This window comes from Falco cherrug, chromosome 3, assembly GCF_023634085.1.
Source record: "Falco cherrug isolate bFalChe1 chromosome 3, bFalChe1.pri, whole genome shotgun sequence".
NCBI classification, from domain to species: domain Eukaryota; kingdom Metazoa; phylum Chordata; class Aves; order Falconiformes; family Falconidae; genus Falco; species Falco cherrug.
This window is the reverse complement of record NC_073699.1, coordinates 21,112,689-21,140,496: the sequence shown is the minus strand read 5'-3', so window position 1 is coordinate 21,140,496 and position 27,808 is coordinate 21,112,689. Positions and strand designations below refer to the sequence as shown.

General features: G+C 40.6%; 1 protein-coding gene across 5 annotated transcripts in view; it reads right to left on the bottom strand.

The window, feature by feature from the left end:
- Positions 1 to 27,808, bottom strand: part of SAMD12 (sterile alpha motif domain containing 12) — a 174,057-nt gene that overhangs the window by 62,041 nt on the left and 84,208 nt on the right. For 3 of the 5 annotated variants that reach the window (XM_055705017.1, XM_055705018.1, XM_055705019.1), the window contains exons 4-5: positions 26,002 to 26,142; positions 15,571 to 15,642 (exon numbers count right to left, since the gene is read on the bottom strand). In XM_055705017.1, coding sequence (XP_055560992.1) covers positions 15,571 to 15,642; positions 26,002 to 26,142 — 213 coding nt within the window. The remainder of the gene's footprint in view (positions 1 to 15,570; positions 15,643 to 26,001; positions 26,143 to 27,808) is intronic. The other 2 variants (XM_055705020.1, XM_055705021.1) reach the window with 1 other exon arrangement.

Genomic DNA, 27,808 nt, shown 5'->3' with positions numbered 1-27,808 from the left:
AAATAACACCCTGCTTCGCATTGGCAAGAGGAGTAAGGGCTACTGCCAACTTTCCCAATATTAATCTAGCATTTCCCTTAAAGCAACAGATCCACAAACTAGGGAGTGGCATGAAAACGTCTGCTTTGGTTTTTTAAAAGGTTTAATGCTTCAGCCTGAAACCACGAATAGTCTAAACACTCATATTCCCAAAACATCCAGGGCAAAATATGGGTTCCTTTAAACCTCATTATTTCTGAAGGGGGTCACACTGGACTTTTTAATACTTTAGGCTGACATTACTGGGTAACTTTCACAACCTGAAAGATTTCCTAAGCCCTTCACTGCGACTTCAAAAGACAATTTTAAAAAATCCAGAGCATAATAAGAAACAATTACTGAAATATAATTTCACCTTTTGAAACACTTCCTTTGTGTACATGTGAATACACAGTTAATAAATAATCACATTCGTCTTAACAGCAGTAAATCGTAGACAACTCGGAGTCACTGTATAAGTATTTGCAGAAAACAGCCCATTGCATATGGCAATAATTACGCAGAAACTGGCACAGTTAGTTCCAACCATTGATTTGATACTGGCCTCACTTAAGATGAAACAGTCACACTCAGTCTGTATCACACAGGGAAAGAAAGGTCAGAGCAGCTTCCTCCATCCCTGTGAAGACTGGTCTACTAACATAAAGAAAAGAAAAATGGTTTCCTTTGGAGTTTTATGGAGTTTTATTTTTTGTACTCTCACAGATCAAAAAGTATCTTTTCCTGCGTGAACTAAGTCATGTTTGCATAAATGTCAGCTCACTTTTAAGGACAGCCTTGCACTACAGGCAGCCAGTCTTATCTGCAGAGCTTAATTTAAAAAACAGGGGACATCAAATGAGCTGGTCCCAACGCTGCTTCCAAGATAAAATTTAAGAAGGGACAGGTGTTCACAGGCATCATTTATACTCAAACGCAGGCCCAGATGTATCCCTAGAATCTCCAAACTCCTTCTGTCACCCTCTCCTGGCATCTTCTTTCTTTTATGTGGGAATAACGCTACAGCAAACAAACCCCTGTCCACTTGGGAACGAAGTGCTATGGTATTTAGGTACAATTTTACTTGTTTAATTCACCTGTTTAATTTTGATAGATGCATTTTGACAAGTTCTCAGTGAGCAAAACTGGCTGTTCACACAGGGGGTCAGGGGTGCTGGAGAACAGGCAAGATTGCTGTACACCCACATTTATAAAGAGGCAACAGGCAAACGCTGCTCAGAATTGCTGAGAAGCGTTACCATATTGCATCATGAAACATCATAGCTGTATAAATGTGTGATATCACCACTAAGTGCAGCAGGGAATCAGTGGAGTCCAGCACCAGAGGCACAGGAGGAGAAAACCAAGCCAAAGTTACAGCAGCAGGCCTCTTCAGAGACACATGCTCCCAGGGACAGTATGCCTTGGAGATGACACCACAGGATGGTAATCCAGCAGATTGTATACTGATGCACAACAGAGTGCTGACTTCTGTTCTTTGGGTTAATTATGGCAGAGCTGCACTGGAACAACTCAGGCAGGGCACGGTTATATCTGCACAAACTTTTTACCGCAAATAATGGTGTCAGAGTATTGCAAACAAACCCCTCCTCCTCTGAGGACTGGGAAAAATTAAAAGATAATTCTCTTTGTTTTGAGTTGCTTTTGGCTGAGCAGTGAGGCCAGCCAGAGTCTGGAAGTGGAAATGTTGCCCTGAATAACTACCAGCAATATTCTAAGAATCCAATTCAGTTTTTCATAGGAACACTATTCTAAAGCAATGGAAAATTAAAATCCTGATCGTTTTCATTTTGTGCAATCAGCTTCTAACTGCAAATAGCCATTGTGGCCCCAGTGGCACCTTTCTGACCCAGTGTGTGCTGTGTCAGTACTGCTGCTCTGCAGTGGCCAGGAGGGCACTGGCTCAGTCTCCTTATGTCAGTGGCAGGCCATGAAATCTCAGGGAAGCAGGCAACTTAATCAGATCCTATTGACATATGCTTGGTAAGAATAGCAAAAAGGACCCCAAGTCCACTTCACCTTTTTACTCTCTTTCCAGTGAAATGAAAACTGTTCTGCTGCATGCATGAACCTCTGAAAATACTGAAGAACCATGCTAAGTTTGTCTCCATTACCCAAATGCACTCTGTTTTTTCTACTCTTGAGAAATAAACAGATTAATAAGTTTGGTCCATCAAACAATAAATAATTTGTGTGCACAAACAGATTTGATTCGCAACAGTCCAATGGTGCATGCTACCAATGCGGCAAGCTGCCTGCTGTAAATGCAATACGTTCTCCAGCTATAGGAAAGCAAAGGGGTACAGCTGCTGAAGGGTGATGTGAAATTAAAGAGGGAATGAAACGTGTGATCTTATTTAATCACACCTGGTGCTTCAATTTTTCAGTAACAGCACCCTGCTAGACTGTGTCAAATCAGTTCTACAAAGAAAAAAATTATGGATGGAAAATGAATTAACTCTTTCATCCCTGCTGTTAATACATTATAGCAGTGAGAGACATCTTTAGCAGTGGCTGTTAAGAATCCTTTTTTCTCAGATGAAAGGTGCTTGGCACCTGGCTAAATGGAGCTCAGTGGATGACAGCACTTCTGTGCCAGCAGGTGAGCATGTGCCCTCCACACTAACAGAAGCACAAATTTGAGTGTCTGTATAACCTATTATTATACACAAGAAACCTTCCCAATCAGAATCAACTTGAGGGATTGAAGTGCCAGACTGGGACCAGTCGTTTCTATTTGTTTCCTTAGGTGGGTTGCACATATGTGCAGAGAGGCAGACACAGGAAGCAGGACAGCCGGGGACAGCAGAATGTGAAAGGGCAGAAAGCAGCGCTTCCCTTCCCTTGGATGCCTTGCTCAGCACAGATTTCCTGTAAGAGGAAAATTTATTCCAGCATTTACCTGGTTTCACCTTACTTTTGGGCTTCCCTTTTTGAAGATTTTTGTTTGTTTGTTTGAAGTCTTATTTTGCAGTTTGGGTAAATATTAAACATCAAACAGAATTTGATTCTGCAGGCATTGCATTATGTGATTACTATGTCCCATTGGCTAGTCAGACACTTTCCCAGTGTGCCCTATGTACTAATAAATCACTTGTGGTAATAGATAGCAAGGTGCTCTAATCTAATGTACAAAATGGTAATTGTGGTCAAATGTTCCATTCTTCAGGGAAAAGGGAAAAAATAATCCTTCTATATGATTTCACTCAGCAGCAGAAAATAAAAAGCTGAGGTATAATTAGCTTCACATAACCATCTTTATATTAGTTTCACAGAGAAGAAAATCAAACATGAAAAATAACTAACAGGCTCCCATTCCGGTCTCCTCATTGAATTAATGTCACCAGTACAGCCCTGGATAAAGTAAGATATACAAGGCTACCGTCTGGATGAGCTGCGTGCTTGGCGAGTAGTTCATTTTTAGAGAGGGGAAATTTCTTTATGCAAGTGTTACCTATTTAAGAAATTGGTATTTATTAGGACAATATTGTCTCAAGAGATGTCTAGTTTTTACAACATGAATTCAGCCAATTTACTGAAAAACTAAGGCATTAAAGCAACTACCTCAGAACAGTTTTAAGAACATCTTAGCCTCTTCATCATTACTTGTATAACTCATACTCAAGGAGATTATCACACCAAGGAGCATTTTTTTTTTTTAATAAATAAAAAGGTATTGTAAAAGACCTCCATAAATAGAAGATGCTAACACTGCAACATAAGGGATTAATTTAAACCAGGGTTATTTAAAATGCTGAATATAATCACAGTTCAAATTAACAAAAAGGAACCCTTGGTTTAAATCATTTTTATTCTTGTTTTGCATTTTTAATTTGTGTTTTCCTTTGGTGGGCAGAACCATAGAGAGAACTGAAGTGGATTTCAGAAAGACTGTCTAGTCTACCCCTCCTTGAGGCAAAGACAAACATCCTCACAGTTGCCTCTTACCTATTCCTCACACCTACAGCCCTCCTTCTACTCTCATTCCCCCTAAATACTTCACTGTAATATGCTTACGCTAAGTTTCTAATACACAAACTAAACCTCCTTAGGTGCAAACTGAACTAATTACTTTCCCTTTTACCTTTGGGTAGGTAGAAAGGGCATAGGTAAACACCACTATGATTTTATATTACAAATCCTTCAATATACCTGAAAGATTTTGCCTCTTTCCAACTTTGTCCTTGCATCCCGGACCTAACTCTTTCAATATTTCCTCACTGGTCTTTTCTAAATCTCTGCTCACTCCTACAGCTCTCTTCTTGGCTGTCTCCAGTTTGTCTATACTGTCTCATGGTGTGAAGCCGGCTCTGGACACTATCCCAGCAAAGCGACAGAGCCAACACAAAAGAGTTAAGAATTTCCTATGGCTTACATGCAAGACTCCCACTTATAGTGAAGTCTGGTCTCTTCCCCATTTTCTCCCCAGCCGTATCAGACTGCTGACTCATATCCAGCTTGTGATATCCCAACACCATGTGCTCTCTCACATTACTGTTACTTACTCAGATATCCCTCATCTGCACACATACACTTGTTTTCCTTTCCTCACCGCAGACCTTCTTACTCACATTTGCTGAATTCCCACCTTACCCATTTTAACCATTTCTGCATCTTATCAAGATCACTTTGGACTCTAAACCTGCCCTCCACAACATCCAGAGCTTACTGGAGCTTATAGTCCCTCACACACTGCACTCTCCAGTCCATCATCCACGACTTCCGAAAACCGTGAGCAGCACATGCCCTGGGGCAGAACGAAGGGCACTGCACTTCAGGCTCCCTCCCCATCTGCTGAGCAAACAGTAACTATTCCTTGAACACAGTATTTCAGCCAGTCCTTCACCTGCATCACACTAATTTAACCTAGACAATTTTTTCCCTGTTTACTTGTAAGAATGACACATGGCTTTCCGCAACACTGCCAAAAGCCTTACTAAGGACATACCTACTACTTCTATCTCTTGCACCTCTTACTCCATTCAGAAAGGAAACTAGAGAGGTTTGACACATATCTTTTTTTAACAAGTCGACACTGGCTGGTTTTCTATCAGCTTATTATCCTCTGGGTGTTTACAAATTGACTTATAATTTTCTGGAGCATTTCATCATGTATCAAAGTTAAGCTGACAGGCTTCCTCATTTTAATGTTTAGGTTTGCCCTTCCTCATCCTTCACAAGTTCTTAAAGATAAAAGCTAAAGTCCAGGAGTGGTCTCATCTGTCTCACAGGTACTCAGGGTCCAGTTTCAAGAGACCCTGATGACTTGACTGTGTTCAGCTTCCCTCCCCATATTTCACCTCTGTCTGCTATCCCAGCTTGTGTTCTTTTCCTTCTATTTAAGCGTTCCAAATACCCTGTCATGATCAGCCTGTTTGGGAAAACTGAATCCAAGAAAGGCTGGTGTTCATCCTCCTCTTTGTGACCAGCTTTCACCTCCTTATCCACAAAGTAACAGAAGTCTAATTTCCTTCATCCTTCCCTTATTTCTACAGTCTTGAAAAAACTGAATTTTAATACCCCTTGTAGTTGCAACTCGTTAAACTAGGTGCTGGTGCTACTTTTTAAATTTTTCCCTCAGCAATGCACTCCCCTGTTCCCATCAGTTGTAGTATGCCTGATTTTCAAATAATTGCAGAGAGCCTGAAGTACTTGTGATATTTTATGTCTTCCTCCTTCAATAGGACAGTCTGCTGCCACGTCTGCAGTATCTTGTCTTCAAAAAAACGCTGTCAGTTCCCTTGAACTTTCTTTTCCTACCCTTTCCAGCCTTTACCTATCTATTCCAAAGTTCAAATAAACCAGTTGTTTTAAAGTCCTTTGACATTATTCAGCTGCTTTTACTCATTCCTTCCTCTCCTTCAGATCAGAAGCTCTTTTGTGATCATTTCCACTCACATTGCCTTCAGTCTGCAAATTCTCAACCGCTTCCTTCTGATGACTCAGAATAAAGCATAAATTCCTTCACTAACTTCCTTTGCCCTCAGAAACAAAAGTAACTCTCTTTAGATTTTAACTCTTATCAAACACCCTAGACAATATTCACTTGACCAAAGGTAGGCATCTATTTAGCTTGTCACTCCAGAGAAGAGATCAGGATCTCCCGGAGTGAGATTCAACTTAAAACACAGTCAATGCCTAAAGCAAATCACATCACATAAAACATCTCCAACGGTTCCTATTTTTCCTAGAGTGACCCACAAAGGGAAGCTCTGGCAATAAGCTCAGACTCTGGCATCTATCAATCACAGAACCCCGTGTGGGATGGAAGGCACCTCTGGAGGTCTCTAGTCCAATCTCCTACTCTGAGCAGGATTAGTGTAAAGTCAGGTTGCCCCGGGCTGTGTCCAGTTGAGTTTGGAATATCTATAAGGATAGAGATTAACACCTTCTCTGTGCCCGTTCCACTGTCTGACCACCCTTCTTCCCACCGCTTATATTTAGTTAGACTTCTCTGTATTACAGCTTGTGCTGGTTGCCTCTCATTCTGGCCCCGTGCACATCTGAGAAGAATCTGGTTCTCTCTTTTCTGCACCCTCTCAACAGGCAACTGCAAACAGCCATAAGACTCTCCGAACCTTGTCTTCAGACTGAACAAACCCAGCCCTCATCCTCTTTTCCTACACCATGTGCTCCAGCCCCTGACCACCTTGGTGACCTATCCATTGACCCATTCGGATTTGTCAATGTCTTTCTTGTGCACAAAACTGCTCCGACTGCTCAAAATGTCATCTGACTCATGCCAAATGCAAGGGAACAATTAGTTCCCTTGACCTGCTGGCTACACTGCTGCTTGTACAGCCCAGTATGTTGTTGTCCTCCTCTGCAGCAGGGGCTTGTTCATATTTAAATCGTTGTTTATCAAGACCCCATGGTGGTTTTTTCGGCACAGTGCTCCCCAGCCAGATACCCCCAGCCTGTAATGGCGCAAAGGGTTATTCCATCACAGATGCAGGACTCTGTTTGTTGAACTTCCAAAGGTCTCTGTCAGCCCACTTCTCCAGTCCATCCAGATCCCTCTGAGCGCCAGTGTTGCCCTCCAGCACATCAAGCACTGTCCCCAACTTGGTATCATCCCACAAATTTGCTGAGGGTGCACCCTGTCTCATCATCATGGTCACTAACAGATATTTGGACAGTGTTGTCCCCTATATCTATTCCTTAGGGATGCCACTAGGTTCTTCATCCTTTTCTTGTCTCCTTACCCATTCCATAAATCAGCAATTTGGCTACAAGGACACTGGGGGAGACCATATCAAAGGTGTTTGTAAAGTCAAGGCATACAACATGCACTGCTCCTCCCTTGTCCACACAGCCAGTTCTCTCATCACAGAAAGAAATCAGGCTGTTTTGTCCTTCGCAAATCCATGTTTGCTCCTCCCAGGTACCTTCTGGTCCTTTGTGTGCCTGGACCTCTAAACCAGAGAAGATTATTTGCTCCGTGTCCTCCATGCAACACCTTTTAACAGTTCTTGACAGTTAAAATGCTCCTTACCCCTTGGACCTTTCCTATCAATACTTCTGTTAGATCCTAAAAATGTAGAAAAAACTACTTGTCCTAAGCTTGTGGGCAGTAAACTCCCGATGTAATATTGAACTTGTCAGCCTGTTTACACAGATTTAAATATAGCACGTATCAATAAATATGGTATTTCTTTTTCAGTTAACACAACCTACACATTTATTTACATGATTAGCACTTTTATACACAACTCTTGATCGATTTTTATTCCTTACATTCTCATATTTGGCCATGAGTAATGACAGACTATGCCAGGCAATTCGTTTTTTATTTGGGATTGATGTTAAGTTCTAGTTATAAAATAGGTCTTAGTGTGTAAATGTGAAATGCAGTAAAAATGTTGAAGAGCAGTATTTTCCAAATCAAGGCAAAAATAAGCTCATCATTACACTTTTAAGTAATGGGTCTCATTAAGCAAGGAAGCATTACCTTGATGAACTGAATGTCAGTTCTGGTTGCCATATTTCTCAAGATCACGGAACTGGTAGATCTTATCCTCTACTGCACAGATTTTGTTTATAGATTAAAAGACGAAAACAAGCTTTTCAGCTTTTTTTTTCTCCCAAATGGTTTCTTACTTTTGAATGAACTACTCACTGAATTGAAATAGCTGAACAAACATGAAAAAGATATTATCTCTGCACCTGCAGAAGTAAAAAAAAGAGTTTAGCTCTTCAACAACAGGTGTTTAACCAGTGACTGTCACCAATTCTGTTGTCTGACTTCCTTTGCATTTCAGCAGCAAATAGACACTGCGATACATTAAAAAGAATTTAAATAATTACAAGAACCTGTAAGATCTAACTTTACTCTGCCTGAAGTTCAAATAAACCCAATGTACTTTTCTTTAAAAAAGTAAATACGTAGCACAGTTTTAATTTAAAATCACATTAAATATTTCATACCCATTCTGCACTGCACGGTTTGCAACTGTTGGAAACACTGCAGTATGTTAACACAATTCTTAGCTCTTTGATTTTTTTGAAGAGGAAAAAACCCCAACCACGACAGAGACCTTGCTGTGAAAAAAGACACAGAAGCACTTGCTGCCTCATCCCCCATAGAATCCAAGTGTGCTTGGAGGAAGAAACAGGAATGGGGTAGATGTGAATAAAATTAGCTTTCGATATTCAGAACTGTATTGCAAAAACTTTTGAGCAAATATGTCTCTGGCTTCAAAAAGCTTTTGCAATTGTAACACACGCTTTAAAATTTCAAGCTATTCAAGCTGTAACATGTACAAAATCTTCTTCACTACTGCCACTATGCTTCAACCTGGCCTCTTTGCATTGACATTTTTCCTATCTCAGACAGCTCTGAACCAAAAAGCTAGAAGATGCCAAGCAATGCTTTTAGAGCTCACAAGATCAGTTTGCATTTGTAACAGTTTATTTGTCTCTGTCTTCCCTTAATTTTAAATGAAAATACCTCCTCATTTAGTTCTAAATAGGAGCTAGAGATGCTATAACCATACAACTGGGCATGGATGAATTTTCTTTTCTGTTTACAACATCTGTCAAGCACCTAGCTCTGACGTGCTGATAAAACAAGACAGCTTAAGGCAATAAACATGTCAGATCCATCTGTTCTTCAGGACATCGAGAAGAAAAGGAATTGCTCCCTGCGGTATTCTGTACACTTGAGACCACTCTGGAGAGGTTTCCCTCTGCTGCTGACAGCAACTCAGCTCTACCAGCCTAAGCCAGAGGGTTTCCAACCTTTTCCCTGTCTTCTACCTGAGCACATTGTGTACCCTTGGCTTCCTCTCCCTTCTCTCCATGGTCTGAGAACTGGTGGCTGGGACAGGGATGCAACTATATGGGAAAGGCTTTGACAAAGTCAGGAATCACCGCATAGGAAGCAAGAGTGAAGCTCATACCGAGTCCACTTAATCCAGGATCCTGGCTCCAGCAGTGGCTCTCAGCAGCTGCAGCACCCCACTCTGCATCTCAGACTTGGTTCACACCCATTACGTCCTCCACTTTCTTAAAGCTACACCATCCCTTCTCATATTATTCCCCTGCTTCATCGAGAAACTCCCACTGTGAATACTTCAATCAGGGCAGCCTTCATATTCTTTAAAACACAAGTCAGTGGTCTAAGCAGCTGAAGGCAACCCTGAACAGACACCAGCCACTCCAGTTATTTGCCACTAATTTGTCCAGCTCCCCAAAGCGCGGCTACAGCCATTGTTCAACAATGCTAGCAGCTACCAAAGAGCCACCCACTGTATAGCTCCAAATACGGACCACACCAGTTGGAGCAGAATAAGCACGGAAAACAGTTGACAAGGCTGAGGTGTTCATGACAGAAATCACCTTCCAGCTGTGTTTTAACGAACTCTGCATTTGAGCCACCTGCAGCCACATTCAAGGAGTTTGGCAGCCATTCAAGAGATGCGCTGCTTTCTCACAGGAAGGGAGAATTAGAGTAAAGTCCTTTTTACAGGATATATACAACCCATTGATACTGGGCTGTCTATAGATCTTTAACTCAAGTAACACTCATTCAATTTCTTGCTTTTGACTGACAGGAGAAAAAAGAGAAGGAGGACCCCAGCCTAAATGAACACAGGAGACCCAGATAACAAGCACAAATTCAGCTGCTTTCTGGAATGAGGAGCACTCAGCTTTGGCCATACGAAGGCAGGAAACAAATACACAAAAGCTCCTGTGTACCACATACCGGTCACATATCCATACTACTCAACCCACCTGAAAAGCAAACATCCAAGAAGACAGAGCTCAATGGAAAAGATCCTGATTTGCTCAGCCCTTCCCGACTGGTCCCCATTTTGAGCAGTCTTTAACCTTGTTTCAACTTAATATTTAAAACTAACATTGAGCTGCCGGTGCTGAATCCAGTTGTAACAGTTCTACTGAGAATCGCTTGCCCTAGCTTCAAACCACACCGACTCTAATGAAGCAAGATGGCCAAACATCTTGTCCTCCAATACACAGGACTCCACGTGCAGGGGACACAAGACAGTAGGGCATAAAAGTTATGAGATGGAAAGGGACCATGGAGCTGGGTGACACCCTCTCCAGAAACCGCAGCCTCTGCCATGCAGTGCCAGATGGAGCTGGTCTGCAGATCACAGGTGTGCCTGTGTGGATGTGGCACTTGGATGAGCAGGTGAATATGTATAAAAAAGCTTTGCCCTTCAGCTTATCATGCAGCACATATGTAAAGCAAGGCGGCTCACAGAATGGATACGGGCTCTGGTGAAAAGAAAATGGAGAAAAAGGAGATGGGGGGCAAATTGTAGAAGTCTCACAATGCATGAGATGGGACAAATCTGGATCAGACCCATACTGTCTCATTCTGCTAAGCACTAGAGGCAAAGGATTAAGCATATTGCCCACTACAGTTCAAGAAAGTCATGTATATTATCCGTTACTTAGACTGGCAAAAAATGTGAAGGAACAAAACAAGCAATCAGAGCTGAGAGTCTGATTACTGGAAACCAGAAATATCCTTTTGGAAAGCTGGCCTTATTTGCTGCAAATCAGTTTCAGCAGCCAATTTGAAGCTATCACACCAGCATGCTGTTATATGTAAGTTAATAAGTACTTACTATTGATGGCTTCTGCAGTGGCTGTTTAATTTTTAATCATATCCTTAATTTACTGTTTACGTTTTTATCCAACTAGAGTGTGTGCATGTGTGTGTAACTGTGTGACAGTGAGAACATGGAAAACTGTGCTAATTCACAAGTACAATGCTTTGCTTTCTAAATGAGAAGACACGTGTGTCTCCCGCTTGAAATTTTTTCACACAGCCCTCTTATTTTTCAGGAGAATGTCATCTCAGGCTGCTGTGTTATGTTGCACCATTCTGCTGTTAGAAATGGGCACCACTGACCTCTCTGTGCAATGCTGTACCTGAAGTTTGGAACTGAATGTCATTAAAATATCCAGTGCCAAGAAATAGGCCATTTTACCAGCACTTTCCTGAATAGAAATCCCAGCATCCCTTTTCATCTGTAGATCAGATATTTAGGTAACACCTGGGACACCCTCATCCTCCTCATCCCCATTTCAACCTTTCATTAGATCCCTATAGTCATAAAAGCTAGATGCACTGAAGGGATGGAAGATGGATCGTTTATTTTTAAGCACTAACAATTTTTCATGGCGATCAACAATAAAATTCTCAATTACAGAGCGAGAGCAAATAAACCAAAGGATAGAGCTTCGAAAAGAGCTGGGTGATGATGGAAGGATAGAGATTAGAACACTTCAGAGTCCAAGAGATGAGCTAATCACAAACAAAATACTATTACAATCCTATTACTACCTGACATGCTGGTTGGTGTAATGCCAGTGATTAAAAAAATAAAACATCAAAAAAGTAAAGCCAGAAATGCACTCAGCGGAGGCATAATGTGTTGATATGGATCCTGGCAGAGCTCTCAGGAGGTGATCTGACACCCAGCACAACTCCCTGTGCCCGTGCCCTTCACGTTCAGACTGCCTCCAGTCACAGGCTCAGCTGCACAGTGAATCAGGACAGCCAGTAACAGGACTGCGTGCTCCTCAGACAGACTGCTCTCACTCCCAGCAGGCAGAAGGGAGAAGGCAGGACCCTTTGTTTCCCCCATGTAGCATCTACTTTGAGGAGAGATGACAGCAGGTACCTGAAGAGCTTCACAGCAAAGGTTTAAATGGAGGTGCCTGACCAGGACTCATAGCCTCCTCCTGCTGTGTTCATGGCTCAGCATCTGGGTACTCACATCCCACTGTATTCCCTGCATCCTTCAGAGCTGTGTTGAAAAACCCAGGCTGGCAGCTACTTTATATTGCTCTCAGGAAGAAACAAAAAAGATGCTGTTCTATTCTTCTACAAATGAAACAACTCCAATTTCACTTTTTCTTTACAGCACAAGAAAGGTAAAGACAGGAAAGTGGTATGTTCGCAGAAAAAATAAACATCTAAAAGTTCCCATAAAAGGAAGAAACTAAAGGGCTACAGCTATAGATGTCTGAACAGTGGCAGAACAGGTTGGATTAATGTGCTGAGGTAAAAGACTAACAAATAGAGAGGAATATACTGCATTTAGAATAAATGCTATAGGCTACAGCACTCCTTTTCAGCAGCCCTTTGCACTCTGTAGCCAAAGCACGGGGCAGTTGCGTGCACCTTCAGACAGGAACCATTCCTAAAAACACCCACCCCAGGGAATGCTGCTGCTGAGTACGCCTAGCCCTGCACTCCAGGAACCGGACTCCCATGTTCAAAACAAAAGCCATCTGCATCAGCCAGGCAGCTCAAAGAGGCAGCTTCAGCTCTTGTTTTCTTCTTTGCCCCTGGGAGCAGGAACCAGCAGCAAGGAAGGAGGAGACTGTGTAATAAAAAGGAGACAGGAAGGTCTCCAGTAGGCTCTGAGTCCTAAAGATAGCAATGAAACTAGCACGAAGGGAAGGAGGAAACCACCCTCCCACATAAGAGGAAACCCCAAAATAAAACCTTTTGGCAGATGGTAAAAGGCTTTAGTATTCAATAAAATGAACGAGCTGCATAAGAATGCAAGAGAACTTGAAGGGAGACACAGAAAGCCCAAACAAAAGACATGTGAAGAAGCTTGGGTTTTCAGTCACCCCTCTGTGTTTTTATTTCAGATCATTTTTGGATAGGTTTTACCAGCTCTTCTATTTAATTGCAACTATGCAGTTCATGGTTTTCCAGAGATTTACACCTTCATTGCCTGTACTGATTAATTGTATGAAGGGAAGAAGTTTTCAGTAAGTTTTTCGAATTATAAAGCAGAAGTTCAGTCCCCAGTGAGCACAGCTCTCAACCTGGTCCTGGCATTCCTCTGTAAGACTGGACCCAGCTCCACAGAGGCAACAAAAGGCACAATCATAAACTAATAATGGTTTCATGTTTGTATCAGGCTCAACCACAGGCAGATGAAAGGAAGAACTCAGAGGACCAGGATCTGTCTAACAGCAGTTATTAAAGCATTCATGTCTGAGAAAAATTGCGAGAGCAAAGGTAAGTTATAACCTTATCCCAGGACAATATATAAAATAAGTCCTTGTCTTCTTCAGACTAAAGGACCATTTAAATTACAAGTAAGAAAACAACCACAAAACCCCTGAACCTAGAACTTGTAACTCATTAATTTTAGCCTTTTTGGTTCATGCTTTAATTCTGCTACCAGTGAGCAGAAGGTAGCTCAGTTAAAAAAATGCTCATAGAAAGTAATAGAATATAAAAGACGATATTATCAATTAAAAAAAAGGCAATTTAAAGTCATAGCATAACCAAATTTTGCTAACAGGTACAGTTAAAGACGATAAAATTAATATACTAAGTAGTGGAAGATTGGTGTCAAATTAAAAGTGCGTAACATCACTTGTTACATGCTTCATACTGAGATGTAAAAAATGGGAAAAGCTCCTGCCTACTTTTCCTGTATTTAATTGTAGTTATCCCAGACTAGATGGTGAGTTCTCCAGCTGACAGAAGCAGGAACCTCCAGAGGGCAATGCTTTGCACCTATTATGGACATCTGTTTTAGAAGGGCACAGATTATCTTAGGACGTGGCTGTTGTTCTTCATTGATTATTTGAGGAATGTGAGCGATGAGTTCAACCAGACACCTAACTTCTAGCTGGCTAATGCAAGATGCAACAAAGACACTTCAAACTGCCAAAGCTAAAAGACAGTATACTTGTTTTTACCTTTGATTATGCCATTTTCGTAAAGAATATGAATAGAAAGAGTACGATAAAAGCAAGTTTTGTGGGTCTCATTTTCAACACTGATTATGAAATTAGGATTACAAATAACACAGGCAGTGCACATCATCAAAAGAGATTTTGAGACCAAGTGAAAAATAGGCTTTATATAGTTAAGAAAAAAGTTCTAGAGAATAAAATATCAAAACTGTATTTCTGATACAAGAAAATTGGCAAGGGATCATATCTTTCAATTTTAGGAAGACCTATGCTGACTTAGAGAACAGAACACTTATGTTTCTGTATTTGTGGTTTTAATTAAGTTACTAAAAAGGTTTATGGATTTGATCCAAAGGTCAGCAAAGTCATTGGTACCCTTCATTGATTTGAATGGGCTTTATAGTCTCAGGCTGTAGAGGAAAAATGGGGTTGATCCTGTTCTCATTTTAACTAGTTTCACATTTTGCTGAAATCAATGGAGCATTACTCCTTCATTTGCCCTCACAGAACCAAGAGAAAAGTTGAGGTCTCAGATTTTCCAGGGGACATAACAGCGATAAAACCAATGTGTAGCTGGTGGTAGACATAAATTTACATTCCTCTTAGTAGAGTGGCTACTTGCTCACTGTGCTAGAATTGATACAGAATGTGTGCATGAAAAGTATATATCTAGTTTTTAGTAAACTAAAGACTTTCCCAAAGCCTACCCAAATTAATTATAAGCAGCAGAAACTTTAACAAGACACTAGCTTTGAGTGCTCCTAATTCCTAGAGACATCCTTGATAAAAGGATTCCTCTCTTGCGGTCCCAGAGTCTGTTTACATTCCTTACCTAAATAGCCTAGGTTCTGATCATTTGGATCAAAAGAAAACACTGAAGAAATCCGTAAACATATATTCTCATACCAAAAATATCAAGTGATCAGCTAAGCAATGTACAGTAAAATTCCCACAGTGACATGCCCAGTACTAGATGGAACAAAAGAAATCTCAAGAATAGCAGTAATGGTATAATAAAGGAAAACATGAGTTGCTGACAAAGCAATGGTCACACGTTTTAGTGCTTATCACAGCAGCTGATATTTAAGGAAGGAGAAAGAAAATTTATCAACAGACAGTTCTAGCAAGCAAGTATCAGTAAAAAATAATAACTCGCTCAGAAAGAGATTATTAGGATTAGAAGAAAATAAAACACTATTTTCATGACAATAGCTGAAAAAACCCACTAGACCTAAAGGAAACATTTATAGAAAAAGACAAAAAAAAAAGCTCATAGATGTCTCATTTTATGAAGATACATCCCAGGAAAAAGACATTCATTACCTTGATGGGCTGTAAGGGCTGGCTGCTTTTCTATGACCCTCAAAAAACCATGCTCCAGGTTTAAGTAGAGATCTACAAAAGTCAACAATATTAGCGGTTAGTGTCACAGTCAACAGCTGTAACAGAATGGATGGCAGCTGCGCTACTGGACACATCAAAGCAAACCCTGAGTCTAGAGAAAGATGCATTCAGAAACTACTCAGGTGACAACTGATCTGTTGGTGTAGCTGTAGTGGTAGGACTATCCCTCCCTTCCCCTTTCCTGTCCCCTTCATCTGAAATATAATTTGTTTATTTCAAAGGGTTTAAAGTTTGGACCAAGAATTATAACTGCTGTGACACCATGGTAGTGATCAGTGTAAGGAATTTTCACATCTGCATCCTTAATTGCCTGACATTTTTAAAAGCTGGCCCATTGTCTAAGACGATGCTGATCGCTCCTTCCAGCATCCAAGATTCTTTAAATACGGCTGGACCATCTTCACACCTTAAGACAGAAAACCACAAGGAATGGCTGAAAAGTTTTTCACGTAGTTACACTCCGTGGAACAAGCTAAAGAAATTCCTCACCAGACAATTGTAGTCTAATCAGCCATTTAAACAGTCAGGCTAACAAAAGAAAACCAGAGCAGGAGATACTAATCTCTTGGCCCAACTTAAACAACAGTCCTCAGTTAAAAACTCGAGAGTTTTTAAAGGAATGAAAGACAAAAAGAAACAGAGTAAGAAAGTTTTCCGCTATTTCTTAAGAAGACTGGAATGACCTAAGACTTTAAAGAAAGAAGGAAATGTGATTACCATTCCCTCTGCATCTCTGCCTCTGACACATGCCAAAGAGGAAAGAAAACAAAAAACATACAGCTTAGTGGACTTTGCACAGTAAAATTTAACAACAGAAGCTTTGCATTACTGCTCCCTGAACAAAGGCACAATCAGTTAGCAAAACCCCCTTTTTTCGCTGTGAAAGAGTTTTTGGGGTTTTTTCCAGGTCTTTCTCTCAAAACCCAGCTCCTGAAAGTCCTCCACAACAGCGTGCTCTCAACACAAAAAAACCCCAATAACTGAACTTCAGAGTCTGTGGCTGACGGTACTGGCAGTGAGCCTCCCAACTGGTCTGAGTGAAGAATGAAAGAATATGGCAAAATCACTTGTTTCAAGGCCCAGGTGCTGGAATTGCTTCAGCACCGTTTCTCATCAAATGCCAGCTGATAGCAGCTGGGTGTCCCAGATGAACTGACTGGGAAGATCTGAATCCTATTTCTAGTGGAGAGGACTCAAAACTCTAAGACCATGTCAATGTATATGCCTTCAGACCACGCTTAGGCTTGAAGGGGAACCTTGACGTGTCTTTTTGTTCACATACAAAAGTCTCTTAACTCACTTATCCCTACATTCCTCAGGATGAGAGCTCCAGCCCTCCTGTATAGCTGAATGAGTACGCCAAGTCACAGTCCTGGCATTTTATACCAGGCTGTCTGGTTACAGAATGCTGTGTGTATTCCTGAGCCTGGCTATTTTCTAGGCATGTTGTCTTCAGGTGGAAGTCACAGTATGAGGCAAATGTATGTCAACCAACTACTTTTCCATCGGTGTGGATAAGCTTAATTGAGCATAAGCTCTAGGATGTGGATGAAACCTTAGTGTGGTCGAGGAGCTTCAGAACTGTGTGGTATTGCCATGTACGTGGCTGCCTAAAACCCAACTTGTCACTCTGTCACTGAGAAAAAACAAAGACTGACTCAATGCCCTTCAGGTGATACCTTTGGAAAAACACTGAAGTTCTTAACAGAGCTGCTCACCCCAGATTTTCCCAAGGTATGCTTTCTTCATACAGGTAACTTCTAATAATTCAGGGGACTGGGAGGTATTTTTACAGACAAATACTTCAAAGATAACATTATGCACAACAGTATATATTTAAATTTTAGGATCACACAGTACAGCTGTAGCTGAACTGCAAACAGAAAAATACATTTTTAAAAAAACAACGGCCTGCCTCATTTCCATTCACATTCACGTTGCAAATTAAGGCCGCTCTTTTTATGCTTCTAATGGAATTAGCACTTAAAAAAATTAGAGGTGCTTTATGACTACTTAGGCTGCATAGAGGAAAATCAGGTATTTTTTTGAAAACTGTTCAGAATTTTGTTAGAACTCGGAACTCCTTAACATCAAAGACCACAAGATCATTGTTAATACACTTCAATTTATTATTTTATAGGGAATCAATTTCAATTAAAATCCATTCAACTAGTGACTGGGAAAATTCTATATTATTGATCGTAAGGGGGAACTGGCATAGTTAAAATTATTAATCATACTTGAGCATGTCATAAACCACTGGGCTAGTACCCATGCTTTATGATCATGTCAAATAAAGAGTTTTTAAAATCCCATCCTTCCCTTGGTGGAAGATGCCAGACATCTGCATACTGCTTAGTAATAAAGAAAGAGTTCATAACACTGCTGACTGCCTATGTATAACTAAGTAAATGAAGGTGCTCTATCATATGAAGCATAAAAGCCATTAAGAGTAAACTTTAATTTGAATAGAAGCACATTCATTTAAAAAATTACATTACAGAAAGGCTTTTAAAGAATGTGAATGAAAAAAAAAAGCCTTTAAATAAAACAGGTTCTTTTTACACAACTTAGAAAAGCAACTTTACAAAGGCATAAAAAGGAGAGGGTTTTTCTCCTCCCTCCCTTGAATCTTTTCAGTAATTATAAATCTTTATTGCACAGGCCATAAATGCTAGTAACAACAGGAAGAAAAATGTTTTTGAACTATTTGGCAACGTTCACCTTAAGGGATTCAAAACAACAGAACTTTATTTTAGGCTTTCAAAAAGGCTTTAAGTGACTTTCATGTTTGTTAAAAGTGCCAATACAGTGAAATGCTTTGCAAACAGAATGTATTCATGCTGGCGTCAGCAACCGTGGTTTCATAAAATCAGAAAGATGGTGTTACCAAAACTCATCTGAGTTAAAAGGGCAACTCATCCAGCTTTCAGACCAACTTTTTTCAGCATAGGAGTTTACATCTGGGCCTAGCGAGCAGGAACTCATCTCAACCCAGTTTAGCCATCTACCACGTAGACAAATACATCTGGCAGCCATCCTGAGCTTCTGTAATAACCAATGGAGAGCAACAGGTACAATTCATCTGATGTGTCTCAGGAGTGACTGGTATATCTGAAATACAGAGGATGTGTAGCTACTACTGCTCACAGATGATAGCAGGGTTGCTTACAGTCTCTGTGGAAGGGAGAACATATCCAACTGAAGGCATGTCAAGTTAGGCTTTGCTGCTTCCAGCATCACTGAGGCTGCCAGTGACTATATTCTAGTTTGTAAAAAAACCTTGTTGTGAACACCTTGTTTCATGAGAGTGAGAGATACTCAATGGATACTAAAAGAATTAGGCAGGAAAGTACTTTTTCTGGTGCAGCAATTCTGGACGCTGGGGAGCCCAGGGGGATGGGACCACAGAGAGGGGCCAGGGTTCTGGGCTCTGCCTAAACAGCATCTGCTTCTGTCAGAGGTGGAGTACTGGGACAGAGGGATACTGGATCTGACCAAGAATGGCATTTCTTACCTTCTTATTTCCAACACTATCCACTCAGTTTGATCATAAAGGTGTTAGCTGATGAAGACAGCCAGGTTTTGAACCAGAAGCCTAGCAACAAAAATATCTATGTACTCTCTAAGGGGTCAGAGTTACAGTTAGGGCTCCGATTTCCTCAACTCTTTTATAAACCAACTATCAACCAATTTTATTCCATGTCTGACTTCTGCAAAAAAAAATACCATTAGAAATGACAAATATGTTACATTGTAAATGGCACCATCTTACAATATGCAGACTTGATTTATTTAAACTCCGTGTGAAAGACTGTACCTATTCCTGGAATCCCTTTTACCAGCCTGTTCTTTTCGGCTGGGTGAAAACAAGTGATTTCTACTGGCACTGATCACAAACAGCTGTTGTTAAATCACAGCCTCTGACTGCTCAAAACTTTCCTATTTAGTTGAAAGTTTTTCATGACTGGTTGCAGCACAAACAGCAATATTTTATTTTTTTTTCTCAAACCTTGAGCAGAATTGTTTTCTCTCTTTCCAATTTACACAAGTGGGGAAATACGTACATACAGGGTGTGTGTGTCCGTGTGTGTATATATATATATGTAATATCTATTCATCAAACATGTAAGACAGTTTTGGGTACGCATTAGCTCAGAAGGCCTAAACTTTCCAGACCAAATTTTCCAGTAGACTGACTGACTACTGAGACATTTGAAAAGCACGAATGAAAAAAAATCAACATTAATAAAATAATAAGAAAACCAGACAACTGCAATCATGTCCTTGCAATCATACAAAACAGCTAATACTACATTCCCAGTAGACTGAGTTGCAATATTATTTATAGAAACACATAAAAATGCAAGCACATCATAATATTATACAGCTAAAATACTGCCGCAGAAGTTCATCAATATAAATTTCATAGTTGCATACATGTTTCCTGATTCACACTCCAAACTAATATACTACACATATTGAAGGACAAGGCTCTGCTAAACCTATCCAGAGTGCATTACAATGTATTGTCCAGTGTATTGGAACTTATTTCACCTGTCAGCTGAATCACTCAGTTATTTGATATAAATATGTATTAGCAACACAGCAATAGCTAAAAAGTAACTAACAGAACCGTAGTAATTCAATGGTCTACCAGGGACCATTGATTGCGCTGCAAAGTATATTCTTCAGGTTAGAAACCAGCCACATGAAATTCAAATAACTGATGCCATAGATGGAATTTGATATTTATCGTCACTGATGCGTGTATTTTAAACATTTTATCTGCGCTCAGATATACACTCCACACACGATATTCTGCTTCAGCTAAAACAAATGAAAACTATAGAGAACCCCTCAGTGCATACTTGTAACCTGAAAAAATTGATTTTCAGAAGTCTTAAGAGTGCCTAAAGTCTGAAAAACCTCTCAGGAACAACCACGATTTCTGAGTCCAAAGCCCACGTCCTCTGTAAGTGCTGAATATGCCCTTGACTGGGAGTGGGAAAAATACAACAAAGATTGCTCTTTTGTAGTCTAACGGATGGGTAGCAAAGTTGTTTTACAGTCTCGGAAGAGCAGTGTTAAGCACAAGTGCTATGATTCCTACAGTGGTACAGGAAAAAAGGACATGCAATGGAAAGGAGTAAAAGGGATATAGATGTCTAGTGAAAATAAACCCACACTGAGAAGAAGGTTAAGGTTTCTTTACCTATAACCAGGCAATTTAGTATGTTGAGTCCTGGAACATGGTTTTGATGCAATGACAAGGGATAAACAACTACTTCTGGGTAATTTCTGACAGTGTTTCCATGCTACACTTTGTGTTCAGCTCACAAGGTCTCTCAGAGATTTTGGAGCATAACAGGAGCACAGAGCGAAGGAAATCAGCTGGGAATTAAATTTGTTGGAGCTCTTCTGAAATATCAAGTGGTTTTTTCTGCGCCTTGGATAGGTGCCATGTATGCAGCATATGACAGAAACATTTGCATAGTAATTTGTGCTATAAGAAGAAAGGCCCTTCCTGACTAGCTGGAAGCTTCAGGGTTAGGGAACAGAAAAAGGTGAGATGAAGACAATGAAAACAAAAGAAGGGGTGCCTGGTAAGAGGAGAGTCAACATTTCAAATGCCGCACGCCTCTGAATACCACCACAGGGACATGAAACCGAGATTCCTCAAGTGTTACATACTTCCCCCGCCAGCTGCCTGGGAAGGCGAACACACTGCCTACCTGGAGTGTTCGCAAAGGCAACATCTGCTGTTTTCTACAGAAAAGAAAAAAGAGTATTTCTGGCGGAAGGAACTCACAATTCCTCAGGTGCCAAAACCTTGAGTCCAGAACGTACCCAGGAAAGAAAACAGTACATCCTGGAAGTGCAACAGGATGACCCTCTATCACAAACCTCAGTTTTTCAGACTTCTTTACAGGGATGACAAAGAAATGTGCTGATCTCAAGGGACACGATGGATAGTAGGCAACAGCAGTTCAGATACCACAGTATCCATACAGCCTATGCAGCAGGGGGACAGCAAGCTGCAGTCGTCCTCTGTTAACTCCAAATGACCTTCCACAGTTCTGCACTTAGCAAGGTCCCATGTTCTCAAATCTTCTGCCCACCCAAGTTCCTTTTTAGGCAGGTGTGCAACTCCCAATATTTGATGCTGTGTACTGGAGCCACCGCAGCAGGGAAAATCTTCATATGTGGGAATTCAAAGGTGGGAGGGAGTCTAGTACTTTAAGGCTTTGATTATGGAAAATGACAGCAAGTCTCCTTACAGGTGGTGATGCGAACTGGAACAGCACTGCTTAGGTGCCTGCCCACCTTCAACATTCACAAGGAAGAAACAGATAAAGTGAAGGGAAACTAGCATCGTGTCTGACAGCCTGGGAGGGTTCAGTGCCAAACAACTCAAATTTTGATCAAGCCTGCCTTTACTCTAGTGTTAAGAGGTTGATAATGCTGTACAAATCCTTGTAACATGTTTCAGCTAGGGGGAGTTTCATGATCCAGGTTTACTCACCACATGGACCCTGAAAGGCAATGTTTCTGCTACAGGGTTCGTCTAAAACAGTGAATGATCCATCGCTAAAATACATGGCTCTTACTTCATCTTTCCTCAGAAGATGAGATGCATCTTTGAAGGCCCTCTAGTTCCCTTCCTGGAAGAACACAGTGCTAGGGTACTATTAACAGGTTTTGAATAGGAGTAGTTTGGAAATTGAAAGAAGGAAAACAAATTGGTCTTTTTCTAATTATCGTTGAGCACATATGGTTTTCAGTAGCTGAGCACCAGGGGCAGGATGAGCACAGAACTTACTGAGGAAGTAATTTCAACAGGTATCAACAGCTGTGATGATTTTCAATGAAGCATAAAGCCTTATTCTAACACATTTTGATAGCAGGAGAATATTATTATTTTAAAGAAAATTTGGCACATTCTGTGGCCTAGCAGTATATTCAGGTAGCACTTTGCCCTATATGAAACTCACAGAGGAGCTCAGGAGGGGGCCAAAAGTAATCTCAAATGCAGGTATCCTTTAATCCAAATCCAAAAATGCTTCTCAAGCTCAGCCCTATTAGCAGATTGCTGTCTATGGATACTTTGCTTAGAATCACACATAGCACTGTTCTATCATTTTGAGGACAGTCTCTTCTATGCTAGCCAAATGCAGGACTCACATTGAAAAAACTCAAAATAACTCCTTCCTTCTCTGTGTAGTTATGTAAGGCATTTTTTTAAAAAAATGATCTTTCAACTCAGGCTTACAGTGATAACAGTACAATAATGGTGTTTCCAACAGCGTGCAGCTCTCCCCAAGAGACACTGGAAGATATTTTGTCAAATTAGTTCCTCAACATCACTAAGTCTGGAAAAAAAGCACAAATCAGTAGTTGGGTCTGTGCCCTTCTATCCTAGTGGAGGTTGGAATAGCGTTTCTGCTGATAATAGCCTCAATCAGGCAGTTCTTAGTCCAAAGAAAAGTCTTCCTAAAACTCAAGACAAGCCTTCAATTACACAATCACGTACTCTTGTGGCTTTAAGATCCCCAGAACAGACTAGATGGTGTGTCCTGAATGAAGAAGAATGAAACAGTTTTAAGTCATTTTCTGAAAGAATGCTACTTCTCTACTGAGTTTTTAAAATGAGGTTAACTTTCTCTGCGGACAACAGAACACAAAACGACTTAAAATATCTGTTAAGTATTACATAATTCCCTTTTTAAACTTCTCCCCTTTGCTCCAGCTTCTATTGGGGTACGAACTAAAGTCAGTGGAAAGCCTTTTTGCTGACATCAATGTATTCTGAATGAGGACTTCATTGCTTGCAACCCAGCTTGTGTGCTACATTAATTCAGAAAGAGGTTTTAACAGCTTCTTTCACCTAACAATCTCCTGAGCCGTGTGCTGAGACAGAGGGCTTTTTTTCACCTCTTTTTGGAGGACATTTTGGAGGACAGCAAAGCAAAGTGTAGCAATAGCTACACTGTGACCTGCATTTTGCAAGTGGAATTTCCAAAAGGCAGAAACTGCTGGCATGCAAATGCATTACTTTTCAGAGAAAAAATGTTCTCTATATGTTCTCTGAAACAGAAAAGCACTTACAGAAAGCTATTCCAGTAACAACCTGGATTAGGAACGTATAAAACATAATAGGAATACGAGTGGACACAGTTTGAAGAAACTGGGCAAGGGGAACAGAACTAGTATTGGAGAACAACTGACATACACACAGCTTTACAGACTGTAGTTCAGAAATTACACCTTAACCTTAGTACCTGCAAATAAGCAGTTTCAACAGACACACACTCCGACTTGGTGTAAATGAGGTGATAGGAATAGGAATACTGCTGTCATCCTATCACTCACTGTCCCCCCTCTCTGGGATCACACAACTAACACAGTTCTGCTGCACAAGGGCACGTTTTATGGACTGTTGTGCTGCCCCAGAACTCCAGCTCTATTTAAGAAGGTTGCAGCTGAGCTGAAGTGCAATGCAATGGCCAGCACCACTGTGGGGGAAGAGAGCAGGAGCCGCAGACCACCAGCTTTTTGTAAGCTTGTGCTGGCTTTCATAAAGCATATGATGGCATGCCTTTTATAGGATCAAACTAAATAACAACATTCTCTCTACATGGCAGAGAGAGTGCGTTAAACACACATCCATGTATCTATCACTACTCTGTCCTTCATAGTCCAGCAACGTGTTTATTCATCCTTCTATCAAAGTCCAAAATTGTATCCTTAGCTGTATCGAGAAGGAATAAATCTCAAAGGATGCTGCCCTGAATTCCTTGAAATGGCAGTTGCCACTGTTTGTCTGATAACGACTCATACACCAGTTGATGTGTCCAGAAGGGATCCAGAGAGAAACAATAAAGCAGAAGCCCGGAAACACAGTGCTCTCAATGCCAAACACAGGTTGATGGAGAAATCTTTCTGGACTGTGGTGATCAACTGAACCAAATTTATATCTAGTGGGTCTTCATTGTCCCTTATCAATAAAATCCCAAGTTCCATAAGCAGGCCTAAAAGAGCAATGGTTGGTGACCAGAACTTCACAGTCCAGCAAACTCTCAAGTAACACTCCAGATGCAGGGGAAAAGAGAACCTGGCCAAGACTGAAGAAAAGGACACAGGAATAATGGATGAAAGGATGAATGGATAAAGGGAAGAGGAACAGTTCTAAACATCTGGGGAAGACACTGATGCTTCAGCACGTGCACTGCCTTTGACGTGACGCAAGATGAGGGTATCTCATATTCACAGATCATAGAAAAATGAAGGAGCCTTAAAGCTCTTCATCACAATCCACACAGCACCAAGCCTGAAGGAACAATTCAGTTGAGACATCAGCTCTTTCAGATAAAATGCAGCTTACTCAACTAATCAGAGAGTTTTTCCCCAAACACAAGTGAGCAAAGCTTAATCAGGAACATAATGCCATGTGTGAAGGACATTTTGTTAAAAATACACTGCATGTACTGAAGAACTCTATTTTTTTCATATGATGTGACATATAACAGGCACTGAACCAAAACACCACAGAAGTACGTAGTTTATGTTATCTCGCTGGACTACCAAACATTTAACATTGAGAAAGTATTGCAGGTATATAGCAGAGGATTTCTAAATATTCCTTTACACTATTGCCACCATGACTGCTTTTCTTCCATGTTACCACAGCTGTTAAAAAGCTTTAATAGAGAGCTAATAACACAAGTCATCATAAACCACCTTAACCTCATTTGGAAAATATGTATAAGCTTTTTTGTTACTCCTTCTTCCCCGTCTTCTAATCAAGATCTCCATATTGAGCCCAGTTTGCCCAGTTTTGTGTTTTCTTAGCAGTATAAATTAGAAACAACTCTATTCAAGTCAATAAAATTACTCCAACATGAAAAAGGAATCATCCATCTGCAAAAAACAGTCTAACAGGTAATTTTCCACTGACAGCTCTTACCATAAAACACGTTACAGAGATTACTCTTTTATCTGACGCTGAAAGTAAACAATTAATGCAAAATGCACAATATCTGTAAAGGCACTATGTTCACTACTCGTGCCCTTTATATGTAATTATTTTCATCTTAGTAAGCAGACATTTAAGTAAGACTACCGTCAAGCTGTAGATGGAGCTTATTCATCATGCAAAACAGACAGCTGAACATGTCTATTTATTTATGCATTATTTTACCTTTTGTTCCCACCTTGGAAAGCATGTGGAATCTATGAGACATTTTCACGCATGATTTCTTGCAGAACATCAAGTCACCTTTTATGCCCTCAGGCAAACTTCTCCTACCTGATCTCAATAACTGTCCATATCAAAATTATTTTTCATACCTTGTGTAAGCAGCTGGAGGTTTCGGACTTCTTCTCTCACCTTCAGCTGAAGGACTTGCTGCAGAATGTGCTGTCGCAGGCTTTCCTGGGCAATGCCCATTCGTTCAAGCTTTTTGTCAGTAAGTCTCAGCAAAGCACGGCCTAGATGCAAAAGGTAAAAGGAAAAATCACTTAAGGATTTCCATTAATGCAATATTCTCACTCTGACAGGACTGTTTGCTACAGAAAAACCTCTCAGCCCTGAAATACCTCAGTCTGAAAGGTTACTGTTTCACCAGTTACGCACTTTGTTACTCTCAGAGACCTGTGTTCCACTCCTCCCTTCTCTTTTTGATTTTCTGTATTGCTTTGGTGCTTTGTGAGACATATAAGCATGTAAAATAGGTATCTTGTGGCGTTTCAGGCAACAAATTGTTCTTAAGTGCCAGCTGGTCTCCCACAGGTAGGATGTCCCCTGTAAGTCTACAATTAGTCCAGGTGCCTAAATAAACCCTCACCTATTTTCAAGCATCTACATTACTGACAAGACACCACAAGTGAAAGTGAATTTTACCAATTTAATAAATTTAAGATATACTGAGGATGAATATTGTTGCAATTCCGATATATCTATAGTGTAATAACACATTTCTCTGAAGGGCCCTGTATTTTGTGTTCCAGCCTTCCAAATCCCTCTCAACAGTAACTTATCACAGCAAAACTGAAAAAAAGAGCCAGAGATTTCCTTTCACGCTACCGGTTATACCTAAATCATTTCTGAAAAAAAGTGTTTGCCCCAAAATAAAAACACATTTGCCCAACTATAAGGAGCCTATGGTCTTTGCAGGCAATCACTCCTGGTTTGTGACTTATCTTCACCATTAGGGTAATGTTGAGCCACAATCCTACTCAGATTGTAGATGTTAAAAAAATGAAACAATCCACACTCCCCAGATCCTGCTAGTGGAACTCTGACTCCATCTTTTGGGCATCACTATGCTATAACTAAAGAGGAGGAAGGTGGCATGCTGGCTAAGCCAACACTAAGGAAGTTTTTGGACCAAGCAAAGAACCAAAGCATCAAGCAGAGCTTTACCTTAAGAAGAAACCCAAAACTTTTTTTAGTCTTCATCACTGCTGTGAGCTAGTGCAGGGAGGAGTGCCCTGCAGCCTTCTACTGACCCTTGATTGCCAGTATATGCATTTGCTATCCAAAGCTGCTCTGGCCAATACCACCAAATCCTACTGGAGCTACACTGATACTACCTTGGAAAATGACATGTTGTTTGGTTCACTTTTTTAAACACACTCAAATCTTTTTAATTATTAAAATTCTCTCCTATGATTTCTCAGGCTTTATTCTGAAACCAGAAGAAGAGAGTGAAGAGCAAGTTACTCCCTCTGCAACACAGCAGCCTCTGTGCTACCATTACTGTGGCCTCTGGATGAATGGTACAATTTAGCTCATTATAAATGGCTACTCAACATGGCAAGATAAGGCCCTTATTCCATCTCTTTCCTTGCAAAACAGCAATGAGCACAGAATTTTTATGATTATTTTAATTAAAAAATTTAAGATTAATGCCAAGAATTTAAAGGGGCACATAATACTTGCCCCAAACCAAGCAGTTAGTGGTATACCCTTCACTAACTGCTAGATTTCTCTCCCAAGCAGTTCTGTGAAGTGGTTAGTGGGTACAATGTCATGTAAAATACTGTGATATTGCTATTAATAAAGCTAGATGTTATTGATCAGATAAAAAATTACAGGATTCATACACTTTCTGCCCTTCTATGTCTCTCAAGCACTACACACTAAGGAAGATGC